The 14,674-nt window shown below is 42.1% G+C and overlaps 1 protein-coding gene across 4 annotated transcripts in view; it reads right to left on the reverse strand.

Moving 5' to 3' along the window:
• Positions 1 to 14,674, reverse strand: part of HHLA2 (HHLA2 member of B7 family) — a 1,624,464-nt gene that overhangs the window by 850,302 nt on the left and 759,488 nt on the right. For all 4 annotated transcript variants that reach the window (XM_069204789.1, XM_069204791.1, XM_069204790.1 and 1 more), the window contains one exon: positions 13,011 to 13,340. In XM_069204789.1, the coding sequence (XP_069060890.1) occupies positions 13,011 to 13,340 (330 nt within the window). The remainder of the gene's footprint in view (positions 1 to 13,010; positions 13,341 to 14,674) is intronic.

Here is a 14,674-nt window from a genome sequence, read left to right on the forward strand (position 1 = left end):
CGGCCAAGCAGACCCATAAATGGCTCAGAGTTTGTTATGCTTGGTAATGTGGGCTGTGTGCCGACCTGAGAAGTCCTGGGCTTCCATATAAGCGATCAGTCTCAGATCACAGACTCTGAGATGCAGTACCAGTCTCACACTGTGGGTCTTAAAATAGCAGAGGTATTGATAGAAGAGAGACGCCTGGAAGATGAGACTAAAGTGCACACCCTGAGAGCACCAGGGTGTCTGAGATTACATTAACCAGCCACCTAATGGCACTAAAGCTTTTCTGTTTGCCAGGTGTCAGGAAAGTCCTGCAAGGCCCTCATAAGAGACTTTTTGGAAAAGCAAGTTTGGCTAACTATTTCATGAGTGGATGAACAGGACCCTAGTCTCTCAAAGGAGAGTCAGGATGGTGTACCAGGAGTGCTTGTCATAAGGATTGATACCCAGGTAAGTACAGTGACTAGAGCTTTCATTTTTCCTGTAACTACAAATGTAGCTTTTGGACCTCTCTCAAAGGCTGGGTTGAAGATTTGAAGGCCTTGTATTTAAAAGGGGAATGTGCCCTTAGGGTTCATTGCCCCCTCAATAATATGGAGTCTGTCTATTCTCTATCATCTGAGAACAATATTGCCCTGAGAGCCTTTTCCCTAAGAGACTACTGTGTGAGCCTAGCAGTTATAGTGAAAGACGGGGTCTTTTACACTGTGCTAGACTCTGAGTGAGCTGAAAGTATATGGACCATGTTCAGACAGACCCAATGAACCTTTGGGTGACTCTATGCTAGCCCATTGGAAACAAGTCTCCTCATGTCATTGGATTTGTGCATTCACCTGTGACTGAGTGACCAGTGGCCTGGTAAAACAAATTAAAAGCTGCCAATATCAACAGCCCAGGTTCAATGACATTGAACTTTCATTTTTTTGTTTACTCTGTTACAACTTGCCTTTGCATGGTACAGGGCTCTGGTATAGGATGCAAAGTTGGCTGCGTTGCCTGGATGGCCACAGTGGCAACTGTTGCTTTAAGGCTTTCTATCGTTAACATTTTAGCAAGGTAGCTCATTCGGAGCTCTAAGGGGCTCATGTACAAGCTTTCTTTTTTTCTGACACTACAGTGGTGCAGAGCAGTCCCCCACCTGCATTGTATTTACAAACTGGTGCAATGGGACCATTGGGTTAGTTTGTAAACCCTTGCACCACATTATACCTGCACCAGGTATAATGTTTTCAAGGGAGGCATTCCCCTTCAAGGAGGACCTTAGGAATAGCCAGTGAAATCTATAAGATTTCGCTAAATCACTGTAGCGTAATTTTTAATGCCTGACCAGGGTGGACATTAAAGTGACGTTGTGCTTTGTTTTATGGGCCTCCCCATGCTCTGCTGGACTAGTGTCAAACTTATTACGCTAGTCCAGCAAAGCACCACTTCCAGTTGTGCTAAGAAGTACCATGGTGCGCTGTATTCTAAATACAGTGCTATCCTGGTGTCATTAGAGGTTTGCAGGGCCGCACAAGTATACTGTTGCATCGTGAGTGATGAGTTAGTTTCTTGTTAGTGTGTCCCTAATTGTTCTGAACTACTGATTAGTATTACACTCTGGAAAGTAGAATGCTAGCTCCAATTGCTTCTAAAGGGCCACAATATGCTCACCTGCCATGTTCCATGTTTTGAGTAAGTAGCACATGTTCATTATATTTTTTATTTAAAAGATATTTTTGCTGCTTCCACTTAGGAAATACCTAGAAAAGTAATTCTCACAGCATTTAAGACATGTAAGAAATTAAGAGCCCTGGGCACACTGGATTTTTATTTTCTATGTTGTTACATTAACTTTTGAGAGGTTGTCAAATGTTCTGGCTGCAAGTGATCAATCATTCCTTGCAGGTGGTTGTGTGCCCTGCCCTTCAGTTGACCACCGAACAGCTCACTGTTAGAAACTGGATGGAGTGTCTTCAATTCGAGTGCCAAATGCAAATGCTACAATACCATCTACTTGTCGTTTCTGACACTCACAGCCAACACATTAGGGTATTTACATGTCTTAAAAACAGTTTTTGTTTCGAAAAGAATCCCAATTCATTTTGACTAAATATTGATACTTGTGTGCCATTTTGATTTTTAAATTAAATTCCTTTTCACACAATTTAGCAAGTTTAACATCTACTTCAAAAAAGTAAACTCTTACTTCCCAAAAATGAGGTACAAACATATCCCTTGTTTGTATATGCTGATGATGTAATTGTGCTTGATTACACTGTCATCGGGCTTTCCAGAAAGCTACATGCCTCAACTAAATGTTGCAAAGCATTTACATATATATATAAATATGGGGATCTGCCTTATTCACTAAAATATGCGCACACCTATGTTTCCCCTGGCGCTAAATTTAGCTGCCAGCCGCAATGCAGGCATTCTTGCACCATAGTGCAAGGGTTTCTGCGTTGAGGGGATTGTTTATGTGCAGGAAGGTGTCCCTAAACAATCTACAATGGCGATTAGGAACTTTTATGTGTGCTAGAAGTAGCAAATAGTAATTTTTGAATGATTGTTTATGTGGAGGAAGGGACACCTTCCTGCGCATAAACATTCATTCATGGCCTTTTGCTCTTTCTATGTGTGCTGCATTCTGTAGCACACATGGAAAAAGCAAAAACAATGATGAATGAAAGTATTCCTCCTCATTGTGCCATGCTATAGCCACCCCTGGGGTGGTGTTAGTTTAGGTGATGCCACAGATTTATGCCTTCTTGTAAATCTGGGGCAACATCTAAAGCAATGGGTGTTGGGGTAGAACGCCCACAGCAACATCCATTACACGCCCCTGTGACACAGAAAACTGCATTGCTTAGCGCCACCTTGTAAGTATGGCGCACTGCACAGCGCCACCTGAGCATCACAAAAAGTGCCGCTCCGGTTGGGCAAGGGCCTTTTAAATCATTTCTTTTACTCTAAAATGAGAAGCAAGTGAAAATATTTCCTCTTCTATTTACAAAGTGGAATGGACTCAAAATTGTGATCTGAGCAAAAGATCCACTTGGGGTGCTTTCTAATATGTGCCATCCTTGCTCATTGTCAAAAAGTATAGGCAAGATAAGGAACTTATCCATGCACACTCAATGCCAAGAGATCCATTTGTCATATTAACTGATTGTTTATTATATATTGATGTCCATATGACATTTTTAAAACCAGTTTTTACAAAGTATTTAATCCTTACAAGACATTCTGCTAATGATCTTTAAACAAATATGCATTTTTATATGGTGTAATTTGTCTAGCTAGACTTTTAACAGTTGTTAAATAGTATTCTAAGTAATTATGTGACATATTTTTACATGTGTATTTTGATATTGTATGGAATGTATACATTGGAAATGGTCTTCTCTACAGGATCACCTCCAAACTTTCTGCTTTGCTCTTCTTAATTTTTGCTGGATTTCTTCTTGTTGGCCTTAGGACTCTGTGCACTTTAACACTCTTTAGCAGTGCTAAAGTGCTTGTTCTTTCTCCCTAAAACATGGTTTTCTCAGCATATACCTGAGTGGAATATTTAATTTACATGTGAATCCCATGTAGAGTGCTATAACATATACCTGGGGCCAGTACATTAAATATTACCAGTGGGCTTGCAGCATTTATTGTTCACCCACTGAAGCAGCACCTTAACACTTGTCCCGGGCCTGCCATTGCAGCCTGAAGGCAGTGTCCCACTGCCATGTCGACTTGGCAATTAAAACCCCTTGCCAAGCCTTAAACTCCCCTTTTATTACATATAAGTCACCCTAAGGTAGGCCATAGGTAGCGTATAGGGTAGAGTGCTGTGTAATAAAAAGGTGGGACATGTACTTTTTAGTTTTACATGTCCTAGTAGTGAAAAGCTCCCAATTTCATTTTTTCTCTACTGGGAAGCCTACCCCTCAGTTAGAATAACATCGGGGAATTCTTATATATAATAAGCTGTAAAGGTGGTAGATATGTATGGTATCTATGAATTTGCAACAAGAAACCCTCTTTAATGGTAAAGTCAGATTTATCATTACAAGTTTGAAAATGCCTCTTTTAGAAAGTTGCAAAAACAACAGATGATGGACGGAATGCAGAGCAAATTAAACACTCTCCCCTAGTCACAGATCTGGGTTTAATCCATCAGGTTTTTTGCTTGCCATGCCATTCCAGTTTGGACTCAGCCATATGCAAATCAGTCTTCATCCTGTTCCCCATGGAAACAGTCCAGCCCGAACTGCCAGGCCAGGTCTTCCCTGGACCAGAAACAAGCATCCTGGGACCAGTTTCAGGATATCGCCCTTCATCAGCCAGGCTAGCTTGAATCTGGTGGCATAGCAAGCACGGGACCCACGTCTGGGCATACCCTTCCCACTTGGGGCGAGAAATGCAAAAACAACAAATGATGGATGGAATGCAGAGCAAATCAAACAATCACCCCCAATTTTAGAAAGTTAACATTTTCCTGTCCTTAGCCCTCTGTGCCTACAGCCTGCCTTAGATCACATGACTGGGTGTAACTGACAGTTGATACCTTGTGAATTCACCCCAGACAATCAGACAATGGTGGGATTAGAAGAGCCTGATTGGCCCATTAACTGGCTTTATGGTGGGGGCGGAGCTAAGCACAGCCCCACTTGCACCTGACTAGGCTGGGCTCTGCCACCACACAATAGGCTTAACAACCCTGTATTGTTAGTGCAGCCAGCTAGGAGCCAAGTCAGGGAAGGCAGGAAACTCCTGGAACTTCAAAGAACCATTTTAGACAAGTATCACAACTTCTAGAAGCAGGGATCCAGGTTATAAAAATAGGGCTCTCAGACACACTCTTCAGTTCACTACTAGACCTACAGAAGGGTTGCCTGTTGTGGGGACCTGCTGTGCATTTTACCAGATTGCTGCAGTACCTGGAAGTACTGCTTTGCTGACTGGGGCCTGCCTTGAATTTCTGTGGCCAGCCTTGCTGTGGAGCCCTGCATCTTCATCCGCACCCAGGACTTCAGAAGTGACTCCACGGGCTAGTTTAGCTGGCCTCCTGTTCAGAGCCACAGAGACATAACAGGTTCCCACCAACTTGAACCAACACCTAAAACCAGCCTGAGTGAGTCTTGAACCACTCAAAGGGGCTCAATCCACTCCTGGACCTTTGGTTGTGCCGCTAAGGGTGCCCAGATGGCCATTTTCTAAAACTGAGGACTTGCTATTTTGAACCTTAAACTTCAAAAATTCAGAACTGTGGTTCTACTAATTTGATTGTGATGGTTTTGGTTTCACGTAATTTTTTAAAAGTTACTCCATATATCCAAATTTGTTTGGGTGCAGTTCTTGAGATGGGGACCAGGGGCTTACCATGGCAGTCCTTCTTCTCCAGTATCTTCTTCCAGCAGGGATCTGAATTGTTCGGCAGCTCAACCATATGTATTTTTGCTCCTGGGTTGGTAAGGAGTGGGGAGCCCCTGACCAGTGGACTGATTTTTATGTGTTATGTTTTCACTGTATTGCTGTTTGTGTACTGCATAAATACTCAACACATTCTATTCTATTTTATTCACTAAGATTTATGTAGTGCTTGGCTACCCAATGAGCCTCCCAGTGCTGGTAGCAACCTTTACACATTGCCTCTAATTTGAGCCTGACTGCTTTTTGTGCCAAGCTACCCAGGGTTAAGCACAGGTTAAATTAGTGACTTTTTGTGGTTTACCCTGGAAGCGGCTTGACCAGGGCTCATTCCGCAGTCAACCAACAACCCATTTTCTCACAGTATATCTTGATAAACTTATTTTGCTGTTATTACTAACCAAATTTGGGAATTTACCTTGTACTATGCATGCACTATTTTTTCTTGAGATGGGCCTTGCTGTTTGTGCCACGCTAACAAACAATAAGTTAGAGTTTATTCACGGGAAAGTCTGCACTAAATAAGACCTAGATTGTTTTGACTTCCTGGGATCTCCTCCTCTGCTGATATCAAGGCTGAGACTCTCTCCTTCAGAGTTTAAGAATTCAGGCCCAGATTTACAAAAATTTTGCGCTGGGTTTGCATCAATTTTTTGATGCGGACCCAACACAAAATTCACATTGGTAATTACAAAGCAAAACAAATGTCGATATCTTTTCCTATGTAAAAAAAAAAAACAAAAAAAAAAAAAGTAATGCAATCAAGAAACATTTTGCTGCCTTGTATTACTATGTGCCAGGGAAGCGTTGCATGGGTTGTGTCTAGGTGTTCCCAGGCATCCACTCATGCATTTTGACACAACCCCATATCTACAAAGAGTTGTAGAAATAGGTTTTCACCAAAATAGTGCTTATGCCTGAGGCTGAGGTAACAAGGAGAAATTTTATTACGTGTCTTTATTTCCTCTGCATTCGGCAGCACACGTGCAAAGAGGATAACAACCTCTAAGGATAGTTTTTATGCAGAAGGGACTCCTTTATCCACAAAAACTATCTGATCATAATGCAGGCACCCGTGCACTATGGCACAAGGAAGCCAGCATTACCGCTAGGCAGCCAAAAGCGTGCAAGAGCAGAGAGACAGAAGAATTGCACTTTTTCTTTGAAAATATGGTGCTGTTCTGCTCTTTCCCTTTCATGCAATGCAACACAGCAACTTCACTTGCTCCACTGCATTCTGTGAAAGGTTTGTAAATATGTCCCTCAATGTCATGAAAAAACACACTGTGTGAAAAATGTCTCACAGTTTGCAAAAGAAGGGCCACAGCTGACCATCTTCTTCCTCTGTGTATTGGAAAGTAGACGGAAAGTGGTTTGTTGGACATCTGGCAATTAAAATTGCTAATATTATATAGAGTTTTATCGGTTTGCAGGACCACTGCCAAGTAAAAAATAACCAAATAAAATCATATTTTTGAACACTACCTCAACTAAATTACTAAAGAACTGTTTTGCACCAACATATTACCCTTTATGTGTAACAGCATACCTTGTTTTGGGTAAAAGTACAAGCATGAAATAAAGATTAAAAGACAAATCACTTCGTCTATCGCAGAGGCTGGTATACATTTGTTACTCCTTGTACATGTTGTAACAATGCTGGCTCATGCAAAGAACAAATATTGTTTCCTTAATTTTCCTTTGTGGTTTTGGTTTCAGTTTGTGTAAGGAGCTGGGTTCTGGTTGCAGTACCCCACTCACTTTCTGATTGGTTTTTAGATGCAACTTCGACTGAAGTGCACTGGGTTCCTGCTAACCTGGTCCCCAGAGCCAGTGTTACTTCCTTAAAACAAAGACACCTTGTCACTTGGTCCCCAAGTGACCAGGCCCTTCAGCCTCCTATAAACCCCTAGTAAATGGTACCCCGGTACCTAGGGCATGGGTACTGAAGAGGGTCCCTCAGAGCTGCAGCCCAACTTTCACCACTCTGAGGACCCAGCAATAACCTTATGCAGACTGCCCTTGCAGGCTACATGACAATGTGCTCCCAAAATTTAAAACACGACATCGCACACAGCCTGTGTGCCATGCCCCCTAACACTCTATGCAATATATGTAAGTCATTCCTCTAGCAGGCCTTACATCCCTAAGGCAGGGTGCATTATATTACATGTGAGGGCATATACACATGAGCAGATATGCCTCTGTTATGCCTCGGTCGATTCTGAGACATAGTAAGTGCACAGAGGAGCCATTTTAAATGCATGTGCTGGACACTGGTCACTACGAGTTCCCAAGCTACATCATGGCATCTCTGAATCCTGGGATGTTTGGTATCAAACATCCCAGAATAATAAATCCCCACTGATTCCCGTGATGTATTTATTAAGAAATGCACACAGAGGGCACCTTAGAGGTGCCCCCTGAAAACCCACCAGCTACTAGTGTGTTGACTGACTGGTCCTGACCAGTTCAGCCACAACAGATGCTTTTCTGAACCCCCATGGTGGCAGCTAGTCAACCTCTCAAGGCCCAGAGACAAAAGCCTGCACTGGGCAGAAGTGTTACCTCCTCTAACAGGCAGGATGGACATTCCAGGGTTGGGGGCTTTAAAGGCTTTTCCGCCTTTGTAATGCGACCCAGGTCTCTCCAGATGGTGGAGATGACCAGTTCCCCTGTCTTGGCTCCACGTTTGGCAGCATCACAGGTGGGAAAATTAGTTAAATTAGGAGGAGTGCCCATTTCATGCCAGTCCTACCCCCAAGGTGGACAAACTGAAGTGGACACTACTTATTAAATTCCTTCATCTTGTTTGGCTGGAATTAGGCCATTAGGGTTATGCCCACTTACCAATGGACATGGTCATAAAAAGGATGTAGTCACTTTAAAGGTGAGTAGCCCATTGGCTACCACCTGGCACTCCCCGTAACACCCCTAAATTCAGTATTTAGGTGACACCCTGAACCCTAGAACTCAGATTCCTGATGACCTAAGAAGAAACAAATGTTACAGAGTCACATCAGCAGAGAAGACTGCAGACACCAACTGACTTGGCCCCAGCCCTACCAGTCTGTCTGCAGCCCTCGACGACCCTGTGCCAAAAGAAGACCTGTCCTGCAGCCCAGCGACCTCAAAAGCTTTGGGAGGACTGCAGGTCTTTGAGAAAAATTAAGATCTCCTGAGAGCAGCAGACCTTTTCAAGAGGAAATTAACTTTAAAAGTACTTACCTGCAAAACTGCATTCTGGTTTTCCTGAAATAGGTTAACATTGCTGAACTGAAAAATTGCACTGTGTTGATTTTTGAAACTTCAAAGTATATTTTAAAAACTGCTACCTTATAACGAAGTTCTTTGGTTCAAAGCATACATAAAAGCAAATGTTATTTTTCTGAACTGGTCTTAGATTTATTAATTCAGTGTGTGTCTCATTTATTGCTCTGTGAGTACAACAAATGCCAAACACGACTCCTTGATAAGCCTAACTGCTCGCCCACTCTACCACAAAGAGAGCATTAGTCCTATCTACCTTTGCCTCAGCAATGCCGACTGGGGATCTTCTGGACTTTCTGCACAGTGTACTTCATTTTAGTTCACTATAGAAAGAGACAGCTTCCTACAGTTTGTTTTTTTAGGTTGAACTACAGGCAGCCTTTCCTATCTTTGAAGACCTGATGTCTCCACACACATCGCACAACACACCCGCCACACACACACACACAGGCACAAATATAAAACATATTGAAATAGAAAGGGCTTTTTCAGCTTTGGCTTGTTTGGTTCAGCCCCTGTCAGGAAATGGCTCAAAGTGTTGTCCATCACATTTTGATACCAGCCCATGGCATTTCACAGATGTATTCACTACTTTCCTTCTTTGAATTTAAGTTTGGTGATGGAGTGAAGTAGTAAATCCAGTATGAGGTTTTTAAATAACATGTTTTTTTGGTGTGTTAACAGTGGTTTTCCATTTGGTGACAGTGAGAAACAAGCATTGGCAAAACCAATTGGTTTCACCTATGCAAAATCAATTGGCTTTGTCAATGTTTTTTACATGTTGCACAACAGTGCAAACTGCTGTGCAACATCACTTAAACTTTTTTTTTTAAAGTGCTATAACACATCCAACATTGAGCGGGTTATGGAGCTTTTTCCACTTCCATGATACACAACAGCCTATGCTACTGTGCAATATGTCTAAAAAAAACAGCACAGGTAGGGCAGGCAACAGAATGAGGATGGGAGAGTTAAATAAAGCAGGAGGAAGGAGGGGGGCTGGGTAACATAGAGGGCAGGGGGATGTCAAACAATGGAAGGAGGGGGAGTAAAACAATGGCAGAAAGTAGGAGAAGTGTGGGGTAGTGTTTTTAAAAAGACAAGGAAGAGCTGCAGAATTGGGACAAACATCTCATTATGCAACATGAAGGGTGGATGGACAGGGGGCGTATCTTCAGAAAACCATGAGGATGCGGAGATAGGTAACAAAGGAGGATAAAACACATTACAAATAGGTGGGGGAAGAGCAAGAAAGAAGGTCAGGAGAAAAAGTGTTCTGCACTGGGAAGAAGGAGAGCTGGAGGGCAGGTGGATGAAGCAAAGGCTGAGAGCAGGAGGAGGGTGGGGGTTGATTTTCAAAACAAGAGAGAGTGGGAGGTGGCTGGAATTTGCAGTATAGGTATATATTGTATAGGAATGTGGACGCTATTAAAACAATCAGAATAACAGCAACAAATGTGATGCAGAGACAGTCTGCAAAGCAATACACTTGGATGGAGTACTACACCACAAAATAAAAAGAAGTAACTCTGCAGGCATGCAGGCACAGTCAGAAAGCAGTACTTGGTCTACGCTCCATGGCATGGAAACACACAGAGCCTGGGGAGGAAACCAGAGGAGGAGGCTCTGTCCAATAAGAATTAAGAAAACAAAAGTGATGTGGGAGCCAACCAGTGCTAAGTAAAGGTAAGTAATGGGCGTGCTCTAAGCAACTTTTAAGTTATTTTTCAGAACAAGAGATTTTGCAAGCACAGCGCAAGCGCTGTGTAGGTCAGACCTGAAAATAGTGTGCAAATCCACTTTGCCAATCCCTCCTACTGTTGCTTGGTGCAACATTCCATACAAGTGCAAGACTTCAGTTGATATTAGGTGGCTGCCAAAGACACCCAGGTAGCAATCCTTTAATGGTAATATTAGTATTCCCATCAGAGGCAAGATGCTTGGCATCTCTAGCAACCACATGACAAGAGTCAGTCATTGGAAACTGAACATTTTGTTTCACATCATCTCACTATGGAGCTACTGCAGTACCTAATTTGGCTCTGCAATGTCTCATATGTTCCCACTTGTAGCTGTCCTAAACCGGTGCCAGCATCCTCTGTTGCCCTGGTATTCACTGAAAATATCTGAGGCCAGATTTATCAATATTTCATGCAATGCAGTAAGACACCTTGATGCGCTGTGTGAAAGGGAAAGGGCAGGTCTGCACCATATTTAACATTCTCTCTTTGCTCTGAGGTACTTTTGGCTGCCTAGCGCCAATGCAGGCAACCAATGCAGCACACGTGAAAAGAAGAAAAACTAAGGAGAAATAAAGACATTTCTCCTTGTTACGTCTCCCCTGAGAAGGCGTAGCATTTTGACACATTCCCAGATCGTCCGCTCATGGTAAATCTGGGAATGCACCAAAATCCATGGGTGGATGAGTGAGAACATCGACGCTCCACCATGGAATGCCTACCTGGGGGAAGTGTAACACAAGGAACCAACTTGCAATGTCTTGTGTTATTCCAGCTTTACCAAGCCTGCAGGGTCATGAAAATCTGGTCCTTTGATTTTTGCTTAGGTGAGGCAGACAAGCTGCACGTGGAGTACAGATTTAAAGGGCCTTAGCACTCCTACCATTCTCTTCTGCCTTGGCCCAGTGCAGCATTGCCAGCCCCGCTTCCCTGCACATGGATGCACTCATTGCCCTGTTTGCCCCAGTAGTAGTAGGGGGTGCACACACCATGGTCTTAGGTCTGTGTAAGTGGGCATGGTTCACCTTTCTGCTTGACGTAACAATTGGACAGTCCACAATGGACTATGCATTCGCATGTTGCAGGTAGCTAGTCATCTTAGATTTCATTTCTGGACCTGATCATAGTTCTTCAGTGACCTCTGTTCTGGGCCATATGCTGCCTGCAGACAGCATGCCAGTCAGCTGGAACTCTGTGTGGGATGGATCGATGTGGTGTTGCGGAGGAATATCTCAAGGCTCCTGCATATATTATTAGGTAACTGACTGACATAACACTGTAGGAGAAGCATGCAAGAATCTTTTAAGTACACAGATGGTTTGGGGCACATATTTCTGTATACATTTATTCTATGGAGATCAGAAAATCTAAACTTCTATTCCAGCAATTTTCATGATGTTCATATTTCAGTGTAGCTCCACCAGGTAGCTCAGCTGTACTGTGGTAGTACTGCTAAGACATGTGTAGATATGGTGCTCTACAAACTGGAATCTTTGCAGACTTGTTGCACTGTAATGGTGCAATACATTCTATGGGTTTGTTAATTAGGTTTCTAGAATGTGTGGTTCTTCACATGTAGGTGTATGTGCTTTCTGGCACAAGGATACTACTTCACATTATGGGAGGAGAGTAGTTTATTGGCAGGGGGGCTGATGATTTGCATGCATTAGTGATTTTAACCATAGCATGAGAATTAGTATTTTACAACCTGCCTTTGAACTGTGGCACTGGTAAATCGATGGTGATCTGTATGCAGGGAGCGGTAAGTTGTTGTCACAGGAACGCTGCTTTCCATGCTGAGGGCTACTGGTAAACCTGGCAAGATGATATGGACCAATTCACAAAGATAAATGTATACATATAAATGTACTCTTGTGTAAATCTATTCTTACACCTTGTAGTAACTTTACTACTTTTGGCTTTTCACCATTTCTAAGTGTAAAGGTACTCCAAAGTATAGACCTCCCACTTCCAGTTATTAGCCATGAATGGTTCTGGACCTATCAGGTCTGATTAGGAGTACATTTACTGTCTTGGGACCTTTTGCCAGTAGTAGATTTAGAAGTGCAGTTTGTGAACAACAATGACCCTAATATTTTGTGGTTGGGTGTGTGCCTCCCAAAACCCCTCCATAGCCTTACTCAAGCCCTCCTTACTTTTCCTTAAACCCCTGCCATTCACGGACATACCCATATACAAAACACCACACAAGCACATAAATTTGACTGTCAAATAACAAGTACTGTCACTAATAAAACGCCAGACCTGTGGTTTTGTCAATGCTTGTTCTTCCATATATCTTCTTACTACAGCATTTGAACTGGCTGATCTTTCTGGTACTACTGGACATGAGCATCTGCTTAAGAGGGTAATTAGTCGAGGGGAAGAATATGAATGTGATCTATTCATTTGGTCATTTTGTAAAGGATGCATGGTTTGAACTTGGGTTAAGATTGCATTTCACTATGTATTGTCATTTAATTGGACAGTCCATTTCCTGTCCCCCTTATAAGATGCTTTCACCTATGCTGTAAAGCAGGCATTGTGAGGTTAAAAACAATTAGCACTGTATACACTTCAAACATTAATCCAACAATTGATTTTACTCTTTACCTGTCACATTCAAACTTATTTTGGCTTCTTTTTGGTCTGTTTTTGTTCCAACATAACAAATGTACTGTTGTTCGTCGTCCAATTTTAGGTTTCTCAGTTTGAGAGATGCATTTCCATTTCGAAATTCACTCTGGAATAAGTGGGTTCTGTTTAAATATTGTTTGTCCTGCTTTTCTGGGTGATCTCTGCCCTTGTAATAACTGTGTACCACTATTGTGCTGGGTGTCACCCGTTGCCAGTGGATAACGATATTTTCACCAGGTGAAAAAGAACAAGGTAGTAGAACATCTTCAGAAACTTGTCCAAGTACAACCATTTCATCTTCATGCACTGTAAAAATAAAATAACCATTCAATTAGTTAAAGTCTACAGTAATTAAATACTTCAGAGATATCTCTCGTGTGTGTTTGCTTTAGAGTAATAATGAGGCCCTTTCGATATTTTCAGGCAATTCAGTTCTGTAGATTACGCGGGTGTGATGAATTTAGGGAAGGATATGGCAGTGAAGCAGGCTGAGAGGGTCATTTTAATCAAAACAGGAAGCCCGCCAGAAATTAAGGACAGCAGTGCCTCTAGCCCCCTCTCCTCTGCACTTCTGTCCAACATATTTCAGATCCCATTTTAGCAAGCAGGGATTATCCTCTGTGTAAAGCTCTCTAACAGCTGAATTGCAAATACACTTTTTTTTTAATTACAGTATATCTTCATTTATGTTTTAATTGTAATACGATTCATATCGCCCAAGATGCCTTAAGGCTTAGCATTGCTCTACAAGTTCGAAAGTCACATTATGTTCGGTGGAGAGATAGTCATCAACTGTTGTTTTTCCAGGAATAGCCGTTTTGCCGTATACCATTTCAATTACAGTAAAAGAAATATAGATAAGAATATAAAATGTAAACTGCCAGCACCAGCTTGTAACGGAACGTTTAAATGGACTAATACAAGTAATACCGCATTCTACACAATTGTAAAAATAAATGCTTTCAAATCAAGCAATTAATTAGTCTAAGTAGAATGGGCATACGTCTACATATAAATCTTTGGCAATTGTGGAGGAATTCCAAACACGCCAGTCGTGATAGAACACTGCAGTCCCGTTATTCCTCCCTCCAACCCAATCCCAACTCCTTATCCTCTGTGAAGAATTTATCAGCTAGAAGCTAGTCAAATTTCCAGGAGAGGAAATTAATAATAATCCTGCCCTTGGGATAAGGTGTTTTAATACTTACTGCAGTGGCAATTCCCCATTTCCTAGAGAACAACCAGTGCCTCACTTCTAGTTGACAGGTGTTTTCTCATCCTGAAATTACCAATGTCCAAAGTATTGGTAATTTCAGTTGTACAATTGCCAGTGTAGGATTGCAGGAAATTTTGTAATGGAACTCTTAGTGAATTCTTTTGAACCATTTTAATTTGTATTTTGCAACCCTATCCCATTACCCATGCTATTTTTAAACTTTATTTTTTGGAATTTTACAACCACACAGAGGAGACACCAATTAAAGAGATAATGACTAATACATAGTTGGCTCAGCAGCATTAGGCTATAACCTCAAAATGCATCACTAATGTCGCATAACATAGAAAAGTAGAGTCACAGGTACAATTACCATGTGGATCAGAAACAAAGCAGTGCATTAAGAATGGATCATTCTCGGGTT

Source organism: Pleurodeles waltl, chromosome 8 (genome assembly GCF_031143425.1).
Source record: "Pleurodeles waltl isolate 20211129_DDA chromosome 8, aPleWal1.hap1.20221129, whole genome shotgun sequence".
NCBI classification, from domain to species: domain Eukaryota; kingdom Metazoa; phylum Chordata; class Amphibia; order Caudata; family Salamandridae; genus Pleurodeles; species Pleurodeles waltl.